Source organism: Delphinus delphis, chromosome 15, assembly GCF_949987515.2.
Source record: "Delphinus delphis chromosome 15, mDelDel1.2, whole genome shotgun sequence".
Classification (NCBI taxonomy): Eukaryota; Metazoa; Chordata; class Mammalia; order Artiodactyla; family Delphinidae; genus Delphinus; species Delphinus delphis.
The window spans coordinates 72,322,278-72,340,642 of record NC_082697.1 but is presented as its reverse complement, the minus strand read 5'-3'; the positions used below and the strand labels follow the sequence as shown (position 1 = coordinate 72,340,642).

Genomic DNA, 18,365 nt, shown 5'->3' with positions numbered 1-18,365 from the left:
GAGAAATCTTCTCCACTTCCTGTTTCTATTGGTCGCGCTTTGTGCCGCCTTTCGGGTCCCGTTTGGTTTCTTCCTGAACACCGCCTCTTCCTCTCAGTGATTGGCCAGTAGACAGTTCCTATGGTAACCGACAACACACTTCCACTCTCCAGTCCTAATGACATCGCCTGCCTCAGAATAGCAACTTTGAAGCGAGGGCACGGGGGCGGGCCTTGCGGCTTATTACGCACGCGCATTCTCTTCTCACTGATTGGCGAGCGCCGTACACTTTCTCTCTTGCTCCAAGAACCCCCTTAGCAACGGTCACCGTTGAGACGGAGGAAGACGCCCCCAGCGGATTGGCTGCACCGGGCCTCTCTGCAGCGTAGATTGGCTGAAGCGTCGATAGAGGGCCAGGCCTTGGCAGCCTCTGCCGGAGAACCGGCTGTCCCAGAACCGAGGCAGGACAGAACCTGTGGTGCCCCGCAGCACAGAGGAGCGACAAGATGATCCGCCGGAAGTCCAGCCAATTCCAGGGACTGAAAATGCAATCGGAGCTTGAACAGCACTACGAATTGCGGAGAGAACCCAAGAAAGACCTCAGGTCATTGGATGAATCGGCCACGCGGATGGGAACAGGTGTGCATACCGAGTCGGGAACCGTGGCTTCGGTGAATGCGGATGAGGATCCTGCAGCCGACTTGTTCCCGGTGAGGACTGGACAGAGTCGTCCGCTCATGAATGTTTATAAAAGGGCTCCCCAGCAGGGCGCCACCCGTCGTTATGCTTTCTAACGTTCAAGACGTTTCCCGGGCTGCCTTGGTGAAGAGACGGGGGTGTGTGACCCCCCCTTGTTAATATGCTCATGAATAGTACTTAGGGGTCGCTGAAGCCCAGCCCGCCAGCATTGCTCGTAGCTAGTCTTTAAGATGAGAAGGCAAGTTAACGCGTTCTTAGGCCCGCTAGAGATTCGCAACGGCTCAAGAACTAGGGGCCATGAACAACAGAGCTCTGCCTTTCCCAATGCGCTTTCTCTCTGCAGCCGCCACTGCCCCAGCCCCGGATCTGCATATGGTGAGTGTGAAGAGCTTTGGGGGAAAGTTACCCTTCACACTTGTATTACTCCTTTAGGGCTTCCCCACAATCCTGTCAAACAGCAACGGTATCCTCATTTTACAGATGAGGAGACTGAAGCCCAGAGATGCAATTACCCGAGATGACTAAGTCAGGTCTCCTGCTGCCCCAGTCCAAAGAGAATGTGAGAAGAGGGGAGCCAAAGACTGAGAATGTAAATGTAGTATCAGTGCCTCTACGGAGCATTGTACAAATGGGGACACTGAGGTTCACAGAGGGAGACTTGCCCAGTTATACGGTAGGGAGTGGCAGAGACCAGAACTCAAGTTTCCTAATCCTACGCTTTAGAAATGAAGAGGATCATGAGTTCATTTTGGCCATACCCTCTATTTACAGATGGAGAAAGTGAGGCCCAGAGAGGGAAGTGACCTGCCTAAGGTTACACAGCAATTCAGTGGAAGGGCCAAACCTCTAACTCAGGTCTCTTGGTTCCCAGTCCAGTGCTCTAGCCATCATAGCCCTGTTATGAGGGTAATGCATAATGGCCACCAACACCTTTTCCCCTCTTTTCCTATGACAGGAAGTACCTGGACATCCATTCCATGCACAGGCTGGAGAAGACAGCCAATGTTGAGGAGATGAGGGAGTATGCAAGGGGAGCAGGGAGGGGAATAAGAGCTAGCTCTTGGGGAAGGCTGGGAGGTGGATGGGCTGGGAAGGCATGAGGAATGCCTGGCTCCAAAGCCTGTTGTACACTAGTGTGGGGCGGTGAAGAGAGGCTCCGGTTGTCACTCATTCCTTCCTCTCTCCCTCCCAAGGGTGCTGGCCGAGCTGTTGGGACTAGGCTCTCCTGCGCAGAGCCTGCGGGACGCCATCACCCTGGACCTCTTCTCCCATGCACTCATCTTCTGCCGGCAACAAGGCTTCTCCCTGGAGCAGACATCAACGGCTTGTGCCCTGCTCCAAGATCTTCACAAGGCCTGTATTGGTAAGAGAAGGCCCCCGAGGGCTGTGAGTCCAGGGGAGAGGAGAAGGCTGGCATAAGTGACCAGGGGAAGTAAAAGCAGGATTAGCACCTGAAATCTTTGTTCTGTCATCACTAGCAGCAGTATCACACCCGTTATTTCACCTTTGAAATCCTCTATTTCCTTATCTATAATAAGGCTACAGCACTAACGTTATGAAACTGTTCTGAGAAATATTATATATAATAGATGTAGATACATGCACAGTGCTCAATAAAACAGCTCTTGCTTTACTCCTGGAACTAATTTTCTACAGAATGTTTAACGAGAGCTAAACTATGTATTTCTTGGTTTATTGTCTGTCACTTCCACTAGAAAATACGCTTCTTAAGGGCAGGAACTTGTCTGGTTCAGTGCCCAGAACAGTGCATAGTGGGTACTCAATATTTGTTGCCTATATCTTTCTACTTCTAAAGCTCATGCTCAATAAGTAGCTGTTGAGTGACTAAAATGAATGATTATCAGGGAGAGTACTCACTGTCACATCTTGCCTTCCCTCCCAGCAACCCCCTTGGGCAACGTGGAGGAATGTTACCGCTACTTCACCAGTGTTCTTTTTTGCCACGGAATCAGGGTCAGTTTCACTCTCCCCCCAGATAAGGTCTAGCCCAGCCTCCCACCCTCTCTTACACACATGACCCTCATCTTCCTCTGAAGGCCACAGTGGGCTCTTCCTGCTCCTGGATTGCCGGGCACTTGGAGAAAAGGTGAGGGCTTCAGGAGGTGGTCAGTCCTCTAACTCCCAATCATCCCCACAGCGGCCCCCCTTCAGTATCAACCTCTTTAAGGAGGAACAGCTGCTGGCCCTGGCAGATTATGTGGTCAACACCTACTTCCGCCACTTCAAGCTCTACAAATATGTCTTCACACCCCAGGTACTGGGCCATGGGCTACAAGAGGCCACCCCTCATCTCCCCCCTTTCCCTCAGTGCAGACGTCTTCCTCCCTCTTCCCAGGTGCGGCTGGATCTATCTTTGACTTACATGGGGCTACAGGCACCCAAGCTCTGGCCAAAGGATGAGACGGGTAAGGGAGAATGCCGGGGCGAGGGCTGGACTGGGCTGGGGCTGAAGCCTCCTCCTGCCTTCTGGCTTGCAGAGAAAGAAGAGGGTGAAGAGGTGGAGGAGCAGGCACTCACCCCAGATGAGGAGGAACCGGAAACAGTGGTCCAGCCAGAGCCAGAGCCAAGTGAGGACCTGGAGGGGTTAGGGTTCCCTGTGACTTTGGGCAGGTGTGAAATGAAGGGTTTAGACCATATCAGGACTTCAGAATTTTTGTTTTAGTCATGGTGTCCTTTCTCCAAATGATTCCTTATGCAGAAGTCCAAGATGGCAAACAGATAAAAGCACAGCTGCTGGGGGTGAGGCAGGAGTCCCAGAAAAGGATTATAAAACCAATGACAATAGGGCTTCCCTGGCGGTGCAGTGGTTAAGAATCCACCTGCCAATGCAAGGGACACGGGTTCAAGCCCTGGTCTGGGAAGATCCCACATGTCGTGGAGCAACTAAGCCTGTGAGCCACAACTACTGAAGCCCGCGTGCCTAGAGCCTGTGCTCCACAACAAGAGAAGCCACCACAATGAGAAATCCGCGTGCCACAAGGAAGAGTACCCCCGCTCGCCACAACTAAAGAAAGCCCATGCACGGCAATGGAGACCCAACACAGCCAAAAGTAAATAAATAAATAAATAAATATTAGGGGAAAAAAACCCAACCCAATGACAATAATAGCCAGCACACATTTGACAACACTATGTGCCAGGCAGGCCCCATTTTAAGCATATATATATATATATGTATGTATATATATAGACCTTTTTTTTTTTTTTTTTTTGTCTGTGCCGTGTGGCTTGCAGGATCTTAGCTCCCTGACTAGGAATCGAACCCGTGCCCCCTGCAGTGGAATTGTGGAGTTGTAACCACTGGACTGCCAGGGAATTCCCACATTTTACATCTATTAACCCATTTAATCCTCTCTCAATCCTAGTTGCTAGGTGCTATCACTATCTGCATTTTACACAGAGGAAACTGAGGCATGGAAAGGTTAAGTCACCTGCCTAAGGTCACAAGGCTACTAAGTAGCAATCCAGAAAATGCAGCAGCACAGCCACTCTGCCCATCTTTCTCTCACAGAAGGGCTGGCTGACATTTTCTGAATTGAAGCAACACCGCCACTAGTGTAGCTCCCAGGGGCACCCTGGAAGGTTGTATTTGCCTGGCTAGGGGCAATCCCTCAGCCCCAGACGGCATCTCTTCTGACATGTCCCTTCTTCCCTGCCCCTGCAGGCCAGGTCTCCATCCTCCGGGCCTACATCAAGACCCAGATGAACAAGGAACTGGAGCAGCTCCAACAACTGGTGGAGGAACAGCTCAAGGCCAGTGAGGAAAGGCTCAGCAGCAAGCTGACCGCACTCGAGCGGCCCCTCCAGCTACCTCCAGGCAAAGGCAAGAACAAGACCTAGTGACCCCCACCCTCTTCCCCAATAAAGACCTGGACCAAAGTGGCCCTACCCTGCCCCCATCCTGAGCACCTTCTGGGCTTCCCTGCACCAGACACAGGACGCTGGCTCTCCCTGGCGTGTAGCAGATTTTATTGCATACGTGGCACAGGCAGCATGGATAAGGCCAGGCATGGCACTCTGGGTGGCTCTCTTCCTCTTCAGCTCTGATCTCAAAGCCCTGGCCAGTGTGGGTAGGTGTACAGGGCTGGTCTCTATGATACTTTGATCAGTGGCGGGCCTGGCCAGGCATGGGGGCCTCAGGCCATAGCCCAGAGGGGCTGGAATGATAAAAATCCTCCTCCTGGAGAGTTCTGCTTCCTGGGATTCCTCAGGGCTGAAGTACTAGCCCAGCACCATCATGGCCTCATCTTCAGTGATAGTAGCTGAGTCCCCCTCCTCTTCAGGGCCCATCATGGATAAAGGCCCTGGGGGCCGGTGCTGGAAGAGGGCTGCCCGGTTCTGCTGCTCACCCTTCTTCACCCAGTGTCCATAGAGCCGGAAGGCACAGCTGTCAATGAGGCGCCGCACTGGCCGCAGCGCATAAGGGTCCCTCAACAGTGCACTCTTGGTCAGCGGCCGTACACGGTGGGTGCTTAAGGCCACCCGTCCAGCAGCCAGCACTGTCCACACTGCCACCTGGGAAAGGGGGCAGTGTGAGCTCCACGGGCACATCCACCAAAAGAAAAATCATGGGACAGAGGAGCAGGCCCACGCCCTGACACTCTCAGGCTTACCCGGAACCGCTGGCGGGGGCTGAGGTTCCAGGGTTGGCTGCCTTCACAGCGCTCAAAGAATGGGTGCTGTAGGGCTTGCTCAGCTGTCAGGCGCTCCTCAGGATCCACCTGCAGCAGCCTCGAGATCTACGGGAAATGCCAGAGCATGAAGGGCAGCTCTTGGGCCTCCCTCCTTGCCCTCTCATGGCCCCAGCTCACCAGGTCTTTCACAGTGTCAGAACGGTCATCCCACTCAGGTGAACTAAACTGGTACTGGCCCTCCATGATCATGCGTAACATCAGGATCTGGCGTCGGTGCCAGAATGGTGGCGAGCCAGCCAGGAGTGTGAACAAGATCACCCCACAGGCCCAGCTGAGAAAGAGACCACAGTCAGGGAGGACTAGGTGAGCGAATGTGTTGAAGGACATTACACAAAGGAGGAGGGAAGGGGGAGACCAGAAACTCACAGATCGACCTCCTTGCCGTAGCCTGGGTGGGTTTCATCCATGGAGCACTTAAGGATCTCTGGTGCTAGATACCCTGGAGTCCCACACAACTCTGGGGAGAGAGGCCTGAGATTGATGGGATGTCACAGCCCCCTCAAGGACCCTTAACACCAGACCTCTGCTGGAGCCTCAACACCACCAGAGCCCCAAGTGTTCCCATTCTGCTCCTGCCTGCCTTCTGCCAAGTCTCGGTATTAGACCCTAGCCCTGCTGAACAATTCAAGGACCCACGAAGGCTCCTGGTGGCCTTCCTGGGAAAACCCGATTTTTAGATTGACTTAAAGGTGCTATCCAACTGTATCACTTGCCTCCCCCAACCCTCCAGCCAACCCAATCCTCACACAACTTTTTACCACGTTTTTACATATATACACACATAGAAAACAAAACTTAAATCTTTTCTGCATTCCTTTCTGCCCAAATCTATTCCTCCTCCTATAATCTCTACTGCAGTTAGTGGAACCACCACTCAACCAAGGGGAATGAGTAGGAATATGGGATTTCTTAAGGCACATTCTGGGTAAATTGTTTGTTTAAAACCCTTCCCTGGCTTCCCATCATGGCCTCAGGATCAAGTCTAGACTCCTACAGCACAGAGCCCTCCATCACTTGATCTAAGCCTGTATTTTTAGTTTCTTCTGGCACCAAGTCTTCCATCTCAGCAATTTCCAAACTGTGATCCATGGCACACTTCGAAGAGATCTTAATAGGCCTGAATTGAGAAACTGAATTTCTCTGGGGAAATTCATTCCAAGTCAAACTATTTACTGAACGCCTACCATGTGCCAAGCACCACACTAGACACAGTGGCGAATTTGATGTGCCCTTACCAAGCTCACCACCTACCAGAAAGCAAACAAATAACAGAGTAAGACATGTATCATGAAGTGGGGGAGATATAAGAGCAAAAAGCAAGGGCTCTAACCTGACACAGAACTTTAAAGTAAAAGCTGAATTATCCAAGCCAAGGGAGAGGCTGGAGTGGGCAGGGGCAAAAATGATGCAGAATAGGGAAGTGTATGTGGCAGCCCAAAGGGACACAAAGCACAGCATCTGGAAGATGTGTAAGTCCACAGATTAAGACCATGAACTCTGGAGTGATACTGCCCAAGTTCAAATCACACCTATGTGACCTTGGGCAAGTCACCTCACCTCATTAAGCCCACTTATAAAATAGAGACACAAATACTATTTCAGAGCTGTTGAGAGGATCTAGAGAAATAAGCCATGTAGACTCAGCGTGGTGCCTTACTCACAATAAGTGCCCAGTGAATGTTAGCTATTAGTAAGTCCAATGCAGAGCCACTGAAGGAGAGGAAGTAGTATATTAAAGGCTCTGAGGAGTCTCACAGTTGAACTTTGTTTAGTTTTCCACTTGCACTAGAAATGGTTTTCACAACAAATGTGTGGGCACGAGGTGAGAAGGGCTGTCGCGCCACACCAGGCTCCTCATAGCACCTAAGCAGCACACTGTGGACCTGCCTCCGCCAGACCCTAAAGGCACAGCTGAGCCCTGCTATCCCTCGCCCCCTCTTTTTCCTCCAGTGACAAGCCCAGCCTCCCCAGGCCGAGGTCCGAGCCCCTTCCTCTGTGGGTCCCTACAGCTGAATCAGGTATTCCTTCCTGGCTTCCTGGCATGGCCCCTTGCCTGCTGCGTGCCATGATCTGCTCACTTGTCTGCCTCCAGGTCAGGAAGCCCACACTGATTTGCACACGAGGCTCTGCACCCAGTGGGGACCTGGCAAGTGCTCACTGACCTTCTTTTCCTTGGTACTTGGGACCCAGTTCTCAGACCCAGCCAACCAGCCCCAGGCCTGAGCCTCTTTCCCTCCCAAGCCTCTCAGGGTACCAGGTCCCCTCACCTCGAAGCTTCTCGTCAGGTTCCAAGTGGCAGGAGAACCCAAAATCTGACAGTCGGATCTGCATATTGTCATCTAGGAGAATATTCTCAGGCTTCAGGTCTCGGTGTACAATATTGTTGGCGTGGAGAAAGCTCACTGCTTCCAGCAGAGACCTCATGATGGACCTGAGGGAGGCACAGTCTCCTTTGCTTCTCCCTGTCCCGCCCCACCCCCTGCTCATCCCAGGGGTTGCAGGCTCACCCATTACCTGGTTTCCTTTTCTGAGAGGGCCACCTTCTCTGTGAGATAGTCAAACAGCTCTCCCTTCCGCATCCTAAGGGATAGGAGGGGTTGGGAGATAGGTGCACCTCACAGTGGCGGCTGAGAAAAGAAGCCAGTGCTCACAGAAAATACCACGGAAGAGGCCAGTAAAGAGATCCCTCTGTAGACAAATGAAAGGGTCTCGAGACACAGCACTCCAAGAGTGAACCGGGTGTCAGGGGCACTTTGGCCCAATGGGTTGGCCGTCGAAATATCTGCACTGTGCCACAAGGGGGCTATTTTAGCAAGAATAAGTGCCTTATGATAATAATCATTTACAGGAAGTCTGTGTTATCTGAGAATACACTCACAAAACGCCTTCTGAAGTGAATCTATTTAGACCACGGACCAAAATTTTCCAGTTAATAGTAGCAAGAAAGTTGAATGGGACTTTACTTTGAATTTTGCTTATTTTATCTTGTCTTTAAAAACTGAGGTTATAATTGCAACTCTGCATCAATCCTTGAAATAAAGCACACACCAGGTTCTGCAAAGTTGCATGTGGTGTAACAGACACTTCCCACTTCCCCTCGACTTTTGCAGAGGGTCATTTCTTGTCTGAAGACTTTGTAAATTTCTTCCAAGGGCCTCTCTTAAACATCTGGTATCCAAACCATTCTCTTTTGAAGTACCTTTGCAACTGGTTTGCATTATAGCACTGTATAATATCTGACATTCAGCTTTAGACCGACCAGAAAAAGAACTGATGGGCAGACAGAGACTCCAGTGGAGGGTGTTAAACACTGGGAGACTGGTGAGGGAGAGTCTATTTACATGTGGTCAGCTCACGAATAAACACTCTCCTCCTAAAACAGGGTCTCATGAAGACCCTTTGTACTTAGCTGGTCACTATGACTCTTGAAGAACTTGCCTCAATCTGGGCACCTAGGGAGAAGGGCCAGAGCCCTAAGCTGGCAGGCAGGCCTGAGCGGGAGCAGAGGAAGGTGTGAGCAGGGTGGTCTTCAGCCCACTGTGCTGTAAGGCTGGGGCCATGCATGGAGGTGAGGAGGAGGCTTCTCGCTTGGGGCTGGGAGATACTCACAGGTCAAACACCAGGAACATGAAGCTAGAAGACTCGTAGGAATCGATGAGAGTGACTGGGGAAAGAGGCAGAAAGGCAGAGAGACAGAGATGGAAAGGAGCAGATGCACATTAAAGGGCCTTTTCCACCCTGAGGCAGCAGTGGGCTGTTACTGGGAAGGAAGGAGAACCAAAGGAGGCAGTAGGGACCCAAAGGCTGGCCACACTTTGAGGTGCAGCGGAGCCAGGACTAAGGGAGCAGAGGCATGGAGGCAGTGCTGGGGGAAGTGGGCTGTGGGCAGGGCTAACAGGAGCAGGGAATGCAGCCTCACTGATGTGGGGGTGGCCGGCGACCTGGCGAAGGATGTGTGTCTCTCGCCGCGTGGCTTCTCGCACCTCCTCCAGCTGCTCAGGACTCAGCCGCTCAGCTGTCACCTCCATGATCTTCACCGCAAACTCCCGGCCAGTAACTCGATGAACACAACGGCGGACTACAGAGCTCACTCCTCTGCCAGAGTCAGACAACGCGCAAGTCAGGGCCTCCTGCTCTCTCATTTCCACGCAGAGTAGGGCCTTGGCAGCCTCACACCCACTACGCCAGACTCTGGAAACCCATTTAGACAACAGGGTGAACTCCCAAGGAGCTCACCCTGGCCTGCAGGAGCTTCACAGCAGCATCAGCAAGCAACCTGGGTATCCAGCAATGTGCAACACAAAGCTCATAAGGCAGGCAGGCAGGGGTCCTGGGTTCCAGTCTCTGCCACTCCCTCCATGGGTGAGCCTAGGCACTGGGCCCCAGAACCTGCCCCTTGCCCCAGAACCCCACAGAAGAAAGTGGGAAGGCTTCCTCCAGATTTTACCCACTTCCACGGTTACCCCATCTAAATCCCAAAGTTCCCCTACAATACCTCAAGCGAAGGAGGCTCCAAATAAATACTGGGCCACTGACCAGAAGACCAAAGTTGAGAAGTAGGAGATCTCGGTTTAGGCCCCAAATCTGTCACTAATTAACCTCCAAGTGACCCACTGACATAAGGTCTCTGGGCTTCCACTTCACCTGCTCTGAAACGTAGCCAACAATATCTTGAAGGGATGCTGAAAGGCGTTAATGAGGTAGAGAGAGGAAAGCCCATTTGGCTTTGTAAAGACAAAGTCCTAGGGAATTCCATGTGGTCCAGTGGTTAGGACTCCACTCTTCCACTGCAGAGGGCTCGGGTTCGATCCCTGGTCGGGGAACTAAGATTACACAAGCCGCATGGCACGGCCGAAAAAAAGACAAAGTCCTAGACAGGGATTTCCTTGCTTGGCTCTGTCACCAACTCCGTGTGACCCTACAAGTATTTCAGGCTAAGGTGAAAATCTCTCCAGGATCTGACCTCATACCACATTTCGCATGCTGATTCCCTGGATGCCATTCACATAACCTCACTGCCGTGCTCCCAGGGCCTCCTTGCCTTTATATAACTCCTTTTGCTGGAAATGCCTGTCATCCACATCTCTGGTTCAATCAGTGGATGCAAACCATTGACCCTCCAGGCAAACACAGCCCACAGATATATTACACTGTGGTCAGTGCATTGTTATTTACAAATCTGAATTCACATATCTTAGCTGGAACAAGAACGCTCCAGCTGCCACAATGCTCACCACTTTCTACTCTTTTTTTTTTTTTTTGCAGTACGCGGGCCTCTCACTGTTGTGGCCTCTCCCGTTGTGAAGCATAAGCTCCGGACGCGGACGCGCAGGCTCAGCGGCCATGGCTCACGGGCCCAGCTGCTCCGCGGCATGTGGGATCTTCTCAGACTGGGGCACGAACCCGCGTCCCCTGCATCGGCAGGCGGACTCTCAACCACTGCGCCACCGGGGAAGCCCACCACTTCCTACTCTTTTACTCTTGGCCACTTCACAGTTTTCATTTTCTGCCCAACTACTAAGGGCACCTGAGTTCGAGGTCCCTGGTCTAATTATTACTCATCTTTTAATGAACCTCTGAGAATTTGTGGAAAGCTGGAGACCTCTGCCACATATATCCAACATTTTTATTATTTCGGGGCGGCGGGGGTGGTCAAAGATCCTTTGAAGCCATAAAGCAAAGAATTCCCGCTTTAAGGCCCAAAATGAATGCTGCGTCTACCAATTCTTTGTTTATTCTCCAGGAGGGAGGGACCACTCCCTTCGCTGGTATCCTATAGCATGTTAACTGTAGGAGCATTCCCCTTTTTTTCTTTTCTTAATTAATTTATTTATTCTTTTTTTTTTTTTTTTTTTGGCTGCATTGGGTCTTCGTTGCTATGCGCGAAGTTCTCTAGTTGAGGTGAGCGGGGGCTACTCTTCATTGCGGTGCGCGGGCTTCTCACCGCAGTAGCTTCTCTTGTTGCGGAGCATGGGCTCTAGGCAGGCGGGCTTCAGTAGCTGTGGCTCGCGGGCTCTAGAGAGCAGGCTCAGTAGTTGTGGCGCATGGGCTTAGTTGCTCCTTGGCACGTGGGATCTTCCCGGACCAGGGCTCGAACCCATGTCCCCTGCATTGGCAGGTGGATTCTCAACCACTGCGCCACCAGGGAAGCCCCTACCTGTAGGAGCATTCCCTTTTAATTAAGCCTTCCTACTATGTGTCATGACTATCTACATGGGAAACCTGGGTGTTCAGACTCAAAGTCCAAACTCTTCCTACTGATGCACCCCAGTACCTTGTTCTCTGCCCACCCCTTAAATGTTAAGACTTCCCCAGGATCCCATCCTTGGCCCTGTTCTCAGGCTATATACACTCTCAGTAATCTTATCCACCTCCATGACTTCAACATTCATGCCGAGATGTCTACCCCACCCCCCCTGCCTTTTTTTTTTTTTTTTTTTGGCTGCACCACACAGCTTGCGAGATCTCAGTTCCTCGACCAGGGATTGAACTCGGACCATGGCAGTGAAAGCCCGGAAACCTAACCAATAGGCCACCAGGGAACTCCCCTAGATGTCAGGCCAACACATCTTACTGAATAAATTGCTTCCCAAGGGTCCTAGAGACCTCTCACTGTCATCATGACCACTGAACACTTCATCTTCCCGACACTAGCTCCTCAATTCCTGATCTCAGTTAATAGCAATGCCATTCAATCCGACTCCCAAACTAGAAACCCTGGTGCCATTCTTGGCTTCGCCCTCTCCTTCACAATCTACAACATCCAACCAGTCCAGCCCATCCTGTATTATCTCTCAAATCTGTTTCCTAGTACTCCAACCCCACCACCACGATGGCCTCCTAACTGATCTCCCTGCTGCTAATCTCAACCACTGCCACCCATCTGCCACACTGCTTTGAGAACTAGCTTCTTAAAACAGCCCCAATCGTGTCATTCACTGCTTAAAAACTTCCCTGTTTAAATTCTTTACTAAGTTCTGTGTTCCCTCATTCCTCAGCAGTACCCCTAAAGCAACTGTCCTCTTTTTAAATGATACCTAATACTTTCAACCTTACAGTTACCTGTGGAATGCATTCAAAATTCTTGTTTTCTTTCCATACTGCCTCCCTATTAATTACAAGATAAAAATCAAATCCAAATTCCTTCATCTGTCACTCAAGGCCTTCACCAACTTCTTAGTCTCTTTTCAGCCTCATCCCTGGCTATAACCCTGCTCTTCAACCTTTGTTTCATGACTTATAACTTGTCACCAATTTCCAGAATGTGTCAAGCTCTTTTAAAGCTTCAGGTCTGAAATTGGTACTCTGGAAAAAGTAATTTAGTTAGAGTGTGCAGGAAAAACAAGAGGGAAAAGGTAGAACAGAGAGACGAGGGATGATGCTACCACAGTAATCTTGGAATGAAATGATAAGGACCCTACTCTCTGATCTGCCTTCTTCAAAACTGGTCCTTCTGTGCCCTTGGCAGTGGAACCACTGTTTTTACCTAAGGGCTCTTCCTAGCCTCAGTGCATCTTCCCTCACCTGGTCCTGAAACCTTGTAGCATCTCAGGACTTGGATCTCAGCTCTCTTCTTTTCCCAATATTCTCTCTTCCCTGTGACCTCCAACCAGACCCAGGAGTTTTGTTGTTTTTTTTTTAATTTTGGTCACGCCATGCGTGGCATGTGGGATCTTAGTCCCCTGACCAGGGATCAAATCCATGCCCCCTTCAGTGGAAGCACAGAGTCCTAACCACTAGACCTCAGGGAATTCCCCCCAGGGGCTTTAAATACCAACTATGTGCAAATGCTTCCTGCTACGCTGTCTCAAGCCTTGATTTCTCTCCAGAATTCCTGATTCCAACAACCTTTTTGACATCTCCATGTGCTATCTAAAAGGAGTCTGAACAAATCTAATGGTCACACCACCATTGGATTTCCTGGCCTCAGCAGCATGTGTCACAGCAGACCATGCCAACCTTCCAGAAACATACTCTTCCTTTTTTTTAAAGTTGGTGAGTTTTTAAAAAAAATAATTTATTAATTTATTTTTGGCTGCATTGGGTCTTCGTTGCTGCGCGCGGGCTTTCTCTAGTTGCAGCAAGCGGGGGGAGGGGGCTACTCTTCGTTGCGGTGCGCGGGCTTTTCACTGCTGTGGCTTCTCTTGTTGTGGAGCATGGGCTCTAGGCGCGCGGGCTTCAGTAGTTGTGGCATGTGGGCTCAGCAGTTGTGGCTCACGGGCTCTAGAATGCAGGCTCAGTAGTTGTGGCGCACGGGCTTCATTGCTCTGTGGCATATGGGATCTTCCTGGACCAGGGATTGAACCCATGTCCCCTGCATTGGCAGGGAGATTCTTAACCACTAAACACCAGGGAAGTCCCAAACATACTCTTGTGTTTTTCTTTCTAACTCACAGATGGCATCTCTATAGTTTCCCTTGCTGGCTCCTCCTTCTCTAACTCTTTAATGGTGACATGCCCCACAGTCTGAGCCTAGGTCTCTTTCACTACTTCACATTTCTCTTGCCAACTACTATCTATATGCTGATGCCTCCCAAGTTAACAGCTCTAGCCCAGCGCTCTTGCTTGAGTTCCAGACTCACATGCCCACTGGACAGCTCCAGTTGGTGGAACTCTTGACTTGCTCACACCTCCCTCCAGACTGATCTTCCCCAGTCTTCTTCATTTCAGTAAATGGTACTCAAGCACTCAAATCCAAACCTTAGAATTTATTCTTGTTTTCTTCCCTTTCCCTTGTGGTCCATATCCAATCCTTCAGGAAATTGTATCAAGTCTCCCTTCAAGCCATCACCTAAATTATCCACTTCTCTCCATCTCTACCACTACCACTCTATTCTAAACCATCACCATCTCTAGCCTGAATGAATCAATAGCTTCCTAGCTGGTCTCTATGCTTCCATTCTTGCCCCTCTCCTATCCACTCTCCACATAAGAGCCAGAATGATCTTTTTTAAATGTAGCAACACACCTGTATTAAGCACTCACCATGTGCCAGGACGTGTCCTAAGAGTACCATATTAACTCTTTCTGTCCTCACAGCAACCTACAAGGTAGGCTCTTTTTTTAATTCTCTCATTTACAATGGAGACACTTTGAGGCATAGAAAGGTTAAGTTCCTAGGCCCCAAATCACAGAAATGTAAATCAGACCATATTACTACCCTACTGGAAACCACCAGTATCGCCAGAGTAAACTTTACATTCCTTACCCTAGGGAATTCCCTGGCAGTCCAGTGGTTAAGACTTTGCCTTCCAATGCAGGGGGTGCGGGTTCGATCCCTGGGGAGCTAGGATCCCACGTGCCTTGCGGCCAAAAAACCAAAACATAAAACAGAAGCAATATTGTAACAATCAGTAAAGAATTTAAAGATGGTCCGCATCAAAAAAAATCTTAAAAAAAAAATTCCTGGAACTTCACTGGTAGCGCAGTGGTTAAGAATCCGCCTGCCAATGCAGGGGACACAGGTTCGAGCCCTGGTCCAGGAAGACCCCACATGCCGTGGAGCAACTGGGCCCGTGCACCACAACTACTGAGCCTGCGCTCTAGAGCCCACAAGCCACAACTACTGAAGCCCAGGTGCCTATAGCCTGTGCTCCGCAACACGGGAAGCCACCGCGATGAGAAGCCCGTGCACCGCAACGAAGAGTAGCCCCCACTCGCCGCAACTAGAGAAAAGCCCGAGGCAGCAACGAAGACCCAACACAGCCAAAAATAAATAATAAATAAATAAATAAATTTATTTTTTAAAAAATTCCTTATCCTGGCCCAAGGCTCTACATAATCCAACCTCTATTTACCTCTCCAACTTAATTTCCTCCACCTTTTCCCACTCTTACAACATTCTAGTCACTATGATCTTCTATCTGTTGCTTGAATAGGCCCTTTCCTACGCTGAGCCTTTGAACACGGCAGTTCCCTCTGCCCGGAATATATCCTGCCTCAGCTCATGACCTGTTCATTCTCATCGTCCAAGTCTCAGCTCCATTAATTACTCTTGTTCCATAACCCTATTTATTTTCTCCCTAGCACTTACAATGAACTTTAACTTGTTTTCGTGTCTATTGTCTCTCTCTACCACTGGAACATAAACTCCAGGAGAACAGAAATCTTGTAAGATGTTAAGGTGTGGGTCTTACATCTCCAGTGCCTAGCACAGTGCACCCAGCACATTGTACATGCTTAGGAAACCTTGATGAATAAATGTATCGGCCACTGCCTCTACAGGTGACGGCTTCCTTCTATTTGGTGTGTGCTGAACTCCTACTCATCCTTCAAGACCCAAATATCACCACTTCTGGGAAGATGTGGTTTTCTGAGACCCAGCAGCACTTTTTACACAGCCTGATACTTTTTATATGTTCATGTGTCTCCTTCAGTCACATCACTTGGGAGTACCTCCAAGGCATAAACATCTCTTCTACACTCCCCATGTTTATCTTTGTGTCTGGCACCCAGTAGGTGCTTGAATTATGTTTGTTGAACACATAAATGAATGAATTCGTGAAAAAATGGGGGTTGACCCAGAGTAAGAGTCTAGTCACCAAATGTTCCTCCACTCACCACTGACCCTTCTCATTTAGAACTCTTCAGCCCTCAGAGGGAACTGTGTACCCTGGCTAGGACCTGACCTCTCTGGACCTCTGTTTCCCTGCCGTGGGCTCACCTGCCAATGACGTCCTTAGGGTCGTACTTCTGGTAAAACTCCTTGGCCGCAGCCCAGTCGGGCAGCTCATCCTCCGGCCCCACGTCTAGCGTCATTTTGAAGTAGGTGGGGGCCTGTGTGGAGGAAACGGAGGGCAGTGAAGGCAGGGAGGCCCACAGGCTCTGAGAAGACGAACATCGCGGCTCGCAGAGGCGCAGCCCTTGCGGCTGGGGAGCCAGGATCCTGTGGGATGGGGACGGGGTCGGGGAAGGACAGGGACTAGGGAGACCCCACGAAAGGGCCTTAGGGGTCGGGACGGGATGGCAAGGCAGGGAGGGGGGCGGGGGAAAGGAAGGGAAAAGGTGCGGAGGAAGAGGGGAAGGGGCAGTCGGGCTGGTGGCTGTTGCTGCGCAGGCGCACTTGGGCGGGCGCTGGGAGGGGGCGCGGGGTCTCGCGCGGGCTCACCCGCGGGGACGGGGAGAGAAGTCAGAGTCGACGCGATGCCTCCTTGTCGCCGGGTTCGCCTCTAGTCCCTTACCTTATCCACAGGCAGTGCCGGCGACGACCTCAGGCCCCGCCCCCATTCTGTCCGCCAATGGCCAGCGCCACCCGAAGACTGAGGTTCAAAAACCCTTCCGATTGGAAACTGGTAGTCCAATAAGAAGCCGAGAGTCCCGAGGCTGGCGCGGGAGTTGGAGCTCGGAGTTACCTGAGGTTGCGACGCTAGGGCGGGGCTTCAGATACGGCCAATCAGGGCACGGCATCTGCTGGGGCCAGCAGGGGGCGGAGCTTATTGACCAGTGGGGCTGGAGGCCTGGAACGGGACCCGGAAGTTAGATTTACCGGTAAGTGTGACCTCCGGGTACCTGGGACGCGGGACTCGCTGCGCCTTCGACTCCCGGACTTGGGCATGGTCCCCTCAGTCTCTCAGAATCCCTATCTCAATTCGGCTTTTAAAAATATTAGCAGCCTAGTCCAAAGCGCCTGCTTTGAGGGGCAGAGCATGCAGCTTGGACCTCAACTTGGCTACTTGGTACGAACTTGTACGAGCCACAGCCCGTCAGGCAGAAGAGGCTTTGTCGTCCTGTGGCTGCTCCGACTCTTGAATACCTCCAAAGCCCTAGTGCTCACCATCTGGGGTTATACATTTTCCCAGTCTTCCACTACCACCTCCCGAAAGCCTTGGGGAATATCACACTTTGTTCGAAGCCTACCAGTTTATGAGATTCTGCCAGGAGCGACTCACTTCATAAATATTCTCAGTGCACAGCTCAACCCTGGCATTCACTTACTCATTCAACAAATATTTGTTGAGCGTCTAAGAGTTAGACTAATAGCAATGAAAAAAAATAAGGTCCCTACCCTTGTGGAGGTTGTGTTCCAGGAGGCAGAGAATGAATTCATTTAATCTTCTATCTTAGAAATGTCACTTTGGGATTGCAAGCATGTAAGAGGAGAAAAACGAATCCAAGTAACTTTTTAACAGAGTACTTTGACCTTATACCATTAATCTAAAGACAAAATAGTTGCAAAGAAATCTTGTACTTAGTAGACTTGTTGTTTGGTAGCATAATGGGATAATTATTTTGAAATTGAGCAAGTCAATAAAGATTGATGTAGTTGGCGGCCTAGATTCTTACTGTGGGAATATGGAATTTGGAATAGGGAAAGGAGAGCACCTTATGATTGATTGAAATTGGAGGTATGATTTTAAGAAATGACTTAAGATAGATAAAATTCGATATTTTCTAGCTCTAACCTCTGAAAGGGCCTAGAAGCAATAATGTCCCAGTAGAGTGAGCATAGCTAGTGTCTAGATACTGATTTCAAAGTAACAGTCCTCAATAAAAGAAACCAGGGCTCCTTGGGAGAAATGGCCAATTCCCAGGCTGGAGCAAAGAAAGTACAAGATGAGCCTGGAATAATTTGTGCCAGAAAGCAAGTGAAGTAAGATGGGGACTTAAACACAAGAACCAGGTTGAAATCAGGGACAAAAAGGATAATGAGACTGAGAGGGCTATGAGGGAGCCTTCTGATGTACTAGAAATGTTCTATTCACCTAGGTGGTGATTACACAGGTGTGTTCGTGTAAAAACATTCACCATTCGGCACACATAAGATCTGTGTACTTTACTGTAGGTAAATTATACCTCAACAAAACAATTTAAGAAGGCTAATGACAGTAATGGGTATAACAAATTGAATTTAAAAACAATCTGAGACCATACTGACACTAAAAATTGTAAATAAATAAATGAAAGAGAAAAAGACCTTCTTTATAGTAGAATGCCAACTAATAAGTATAGAAAGAATGATAAAGTTAAAACATC

The 18,365-nt window shown here is 50.1% G+C and overlaps 2 protein-coding genes across 9 annotated transcripts; one reads left to right on the top strand and one right to left on the bottom strand.

The window, feature by feature from the left end:
* The first annotated feature begins 465 nt into the window (after positions 1-465).
* CFAP119 (cilia and flagella associated protein 119) lies at positions 466-4,577 on the top strand. 5 transcript variants are annotated; one of them, XM_060032104.1, is made up of 9 exons: positions 466-689; positions 1,022-1,053; positions 1,634-1,699; positions 1,872-2,041; positions 2,582-2,652; positions 2,837-2,953; positions 3,035-3,104; positions 3,177-3,266; positions 4,364-4,577. In XM_060032104.1, exons 1-9 carry the CDS (start codon positions 486-488, stop codon positions 4,537-4,539), a joined length of 996 nt encoding a protein of 331 aa, XP_059888087.1. In that variant the 5' UTR covers positions 466-485; the 3' UTR covers positions 4,540-4,577. The 5 variants fall into 5 exon arrangements, 4 of the variants coding, with proteins under 4 accessions (XP_059888087.1, XP_059888086.1, XP_059888085.1 ...); XR_009522156.1 differs by adding an exon at positions 3,398-3,749 and having other exon boundaries at positions 2,837-3,266; positions 4,364-4,472; XM_060032103.1 differs by having other exon boundaries at positions 3,035-3,266.
* Positions 4,578-4,644: 67 nt separating this feature from the next.
* PHKG2 (phosphorylase kinase catalytic subunit gamma 2) lies at positions 4,645-16,704 on the bottom strand. Of its 4 annotated transcripts, none has more exons than XM_060032096.1 (10): positions 16,574-16,704; positions 16,057-16,169; positions 9,313-9,584; positions 9,003-9,057; positions 7,908-7,973; positions 7,661-7,824; positions 5,760-5,850; positions 5,511-5,664; positions 5,313-5,438; positions 4,645-5,214 (listed from the first exon to the last, which is right to left on the bottom strand). In XM_060032096.1, exons 2-10 carry the CDS (start codon positions 16,149-16,151, stop codon positions 4,921-4,923), a joined length of 1,317 nt encoding a protein of 438 aa, XP_059888079.1. In that variant the 5' UTR covers positions 16,152-16,169; positions 16,574-16,704; the 3' UTR covers positions 4,645-4,920. The 4 variants fall into 4 exon arrangements, with proteins under 4 accessions (XP_059888079.1, XP_059888081.1, XP_059888080.1 ...); XM_060032098.1 differs by having other exon boundaries at positions 9,313-9,488; positions 16,574-16,700; XM_060032097.1 differs by having other exon boundaries at positions 16,501-16,606.
* Between the last annotated feature and the right edge of the window lie 1,661 nt (positions 16,705-18,365).

Coding starts and splice junctions, on each gene's coding strand:
- CFAP119 (XM_060032100.1), top strand. CDS start 486: ATGATCCGCCGGAAGTCCAGCCAATTCCAGGGACTGAAAATGCAATCG. Junction 690..1,021: donor CTGCAGCCGACTTGTTCCCG/GTGAGGACTGGA, acceptor TTCTCTCTGCAG/CCGCCACTGCCCCAGCCCCG. Junction 2,653..2,836: donor TTTTTTGCCACGGAATCAGG/GTCAGTTTCACT, acceptor TCATCCCCACAG/CGGCCCCCCTTCAGTATCAA.
- PHKG2 (XM_060032096.1), bottom strand. CDS start 16,151: ATGACGCTAGACGTGGGGCCGGAGGATGAGCTGCCCGACTGGGCTGCG. Junction 9,058..9,312: donor CGCCGGCCACCCCCACATCA/GTGAGGCTGCAT, acceptor CTCTTTCCCCAG/TCACTCTCATCGATTCCTAC. Junction 5,215..5,312: donor GCCCCCGCCAGCGGTTCCGG/GTAAGCCTGAGA, acceptor CCCCTTTCCCAG/GTGGCAGTGTGGACAGTGCT.